The sequence below is a fragment of the Parasteatoda tepidariorum genome, chromosome 7 (genome assembly GCF_043381705.1).
Source record: "Parasteatoda tepidariorum isolate YZ-2023 chromosome 7, CAS_Ptep_4.0, whole genome shotgun sequence".
NCBI classification, from domain to species: domain Eukaryota; kingdom Metazoa; phylum Arthropoda; class Arachnida; order Araneae; family Theridiidae; genus Parasteatoda; species Parasteatoda tepidariorum.
Window position 1 is genome coordinate 85,205,976 of NC_092210.1, and position 2,399 is coordinate 85,208,374.

At 33.6% G+C, this 2,399-nt stretch overlaps 1 protein-coding gene across 1 annotated transcript; it reads right to left on the reverse strand.

Moving 5' to 3' along the window:
• Positions 1-657: 657 nt before the first annotated feature.
• Positions 658-1,904, reverse strand: LOC122272016 (protein FAM200C-like). The gene is made up of 3 exons (XM_043054950.1): positions 1,501-1,904; positions 1,242-1,407; positions 658-939 (listed from the first exon to the last, which is right to left on the reverse strand). Exons 1-3 carry the CDS (start codon positions 1,902-1,904, stop codon positions 658-660), a joined length of 852 nt encoding a protein of 283 aa, XP_042910884.1.
• Positions 1,905-2,399: the final 495 nt, after the last annotated feature.

The following is a 2,399-nucleotide window of genomic DNA, read 5'->3' on the forward strand; positions in this document are numbered from 1 at the left end:
AGGAGAGGAAATGTTTAATATAAACATTGGATTTATCTATTTTACTCACTATTTTTGAATAAAATATTAATAAATTTATTGAATTGTTTCAGACAAAGATTTCAAGCATGTGTAGCTAAAGTAAGAATGGCTGAAACACACTTTTGAATAACGTTTATTATAATTTAATTCATGATGCTTATGAAAGTGTCTTTACACATTTTTTTTAAATTTAATTAATTTCATTAGACTCGTTATCTTAGTTCAGCTAAATCAGTGGTTCCCAACCTTTTGTGGACCATCGCCCCCCTCTTGGGGTTGGCTGACACATATCGCCCCTTTCTCTTTTTGCTCAAAAAAGCATTCATTGTTGCTTGTGAGCAACCAAACACTGAAAATATGCAATGTTATTTGATTTTAATTCAAATTGCAATGCAAATAAGGAGGCACATTTATCCTGTCATTTTCATTAATTAGAAAAAAATTGTCTTTTTATTTTCAAAAACAAATGGTACTTAAAACGGAATAATCAAAGCAAAAGTACATTTTTTTAAAATTCTTATTTTAATGTAATCAGGAAAAAGTTAAAACATTAACAACTAAAATTTGAGAAAAAAAAATGAAGGTTGAGATAGTAAATTGTTACCACTTCAATGACTGCCCTGTGCTTGGTGTATTTCAAGTTAAAGCTTGAGTGTCAGGTTTTATGCTCCTCTGATTTAAATTTGGGTCTCCTTTGAAGCAAATGTCCAACCTTTCTCTTTGCATTGTGAGCAGCTGGAAGACAGAACTAAATCCTGTCTCTACTAAATATGTTGACGGGAACGAGATGAGAAGCGGCTCAGTTTGCTTCCACAATTGTGGATAAGTGTCCATAAGCTTTATCCAAGCTAACTCGTAACCGTATTCTTTAAAGATGACTTTAGCTTCACAGTCATACTTTAAATCTAAAATCTCAGTCTACAAAGAGGAAGTGAGCTTGTCCACAACTTCAAAAGAGAAAGGACATAAAATCCAATCCGGAATTTCTAATTTCATCAAATCTTTAAATCTTGATTCCATAACTGATCATGGTGATCAGTAAAAATTAGGATTTTATTTCCGAGAATCTCGATATCTGCCATTGAACACTTTTTAAGAGTTGGAAGTTGCATTAGCTCTTTGCGACCAATGTTTGACTTGTAGATATCAAACTTGGCGATGAATGAAGATATGATTCCCTTAGTCTTGATAATGTTTATTTTATTTCCTTGAAATTTTACGTTGATTTCCTTCATTTTTTCAAGACTATGAATGAGGTACGCAATTTCCAACTTGCGTTGCTTCAAACTCTCACTTAAAACAGGATCAGTGGTGTCGAGAAACTCAGTAACCGAATCCAGCAATTCGAAGAAACGGCTCAGTTTCCTTTTGAAAGCCATCTCACAGCTGTATGTAGGAGCAGGAATACGAAATCTTAATCATTTTCATGTCAAAGTTCTCGGAACAAACTGTTATTAGGAGAATTAGCTTTTATTTTACTGATGCCAGAAATAACCAATTTTTCGCAGCCAAAAGTTGACGATGAATGACGTAATGAATGGTGAGATAACTTCCGGTACTTCGTTTTTAAGGTGACCCAGAAACCCAGTATGACAACCAGACATGGTTGGAGCACCATCTGTTGCACAAGCACTTACATTTGTGAGGGGAATTTCTTTTACCTCAAAATAATCTTTGACCAATTTAAAAATCGACGATACTTTTGTATCTGTGTACAAAGTTCTTGTAAACAACATTTCCTCGCTAATCTCCTTACTCTCATTTATGAATCTGACGTAAGCTAAAACAGCTTTGTTATCTATCACAGTTGATTCATCAATCTGCAACGCAAATTTACCTTCTTTCAGAAATTTGTTGAGTTTTGATTCAATGTCGGCGGCCATCTCATCAATAGGCCTGGAAACAGTATTATTGCTCAGAGGAACAGAGTGACTTATCGGATTTCCGCCTTCGATACCAAAACGTATGACGAAAACGATCCTGCACTTGAATTTTTTTTAATTTTTATCTATCATAATTCTTTGTCTACACCAGAACCATAGATTTCATATATATTTTCAATTTCAATCTCAAATAGCTTTTATTATTAGTATTATTAGCAATTTTTATCTTTTGAGTACTCGTCGCCCCCTGATCGCCCCCCTAAGGATTATGGCGCCCTTGAGAAGCTCTATCACCCAATTTGGGGTGATCGCCCCCAGGTTGGGAACCACTGAGCTAAATCAATCACATTAAATATTATTTAATCATTGGTAATTTTTGTGTTTATAGGTTAAACTTATGCCAGTTTTACAATACAACTTAAATCACTTTGAAATTTTACAATTGAATTACGAAATCTTATATATAGAAGAGTTTTATTAAAATAAAAAATCATT

Bases quoted from the DNA above. Each gene is read 5' to 3' on its own strand.
- LOC122272016 (XM_043054950.1), bottom strand. From the start codon at position 1,904: ATGGCCGCCGACATTGAATCAAAACTCAACAAATTTCTGAAAGAAGGT. The intron at 1,408-1,500 runs GTAAAATAAAAG...TCCTACATACAG, and splicing joins ATTGGTTATTTCTGGCATCA to CTGTGAGATGGCTTTCAAAA. The intron at 940-1,241 runs GTAAAATTTCAA...TCCTCTTTGTAG, and splicing joins AAAAAATGAAGGAAATCAAC to ACTGAGATTTTAGATTTAAA.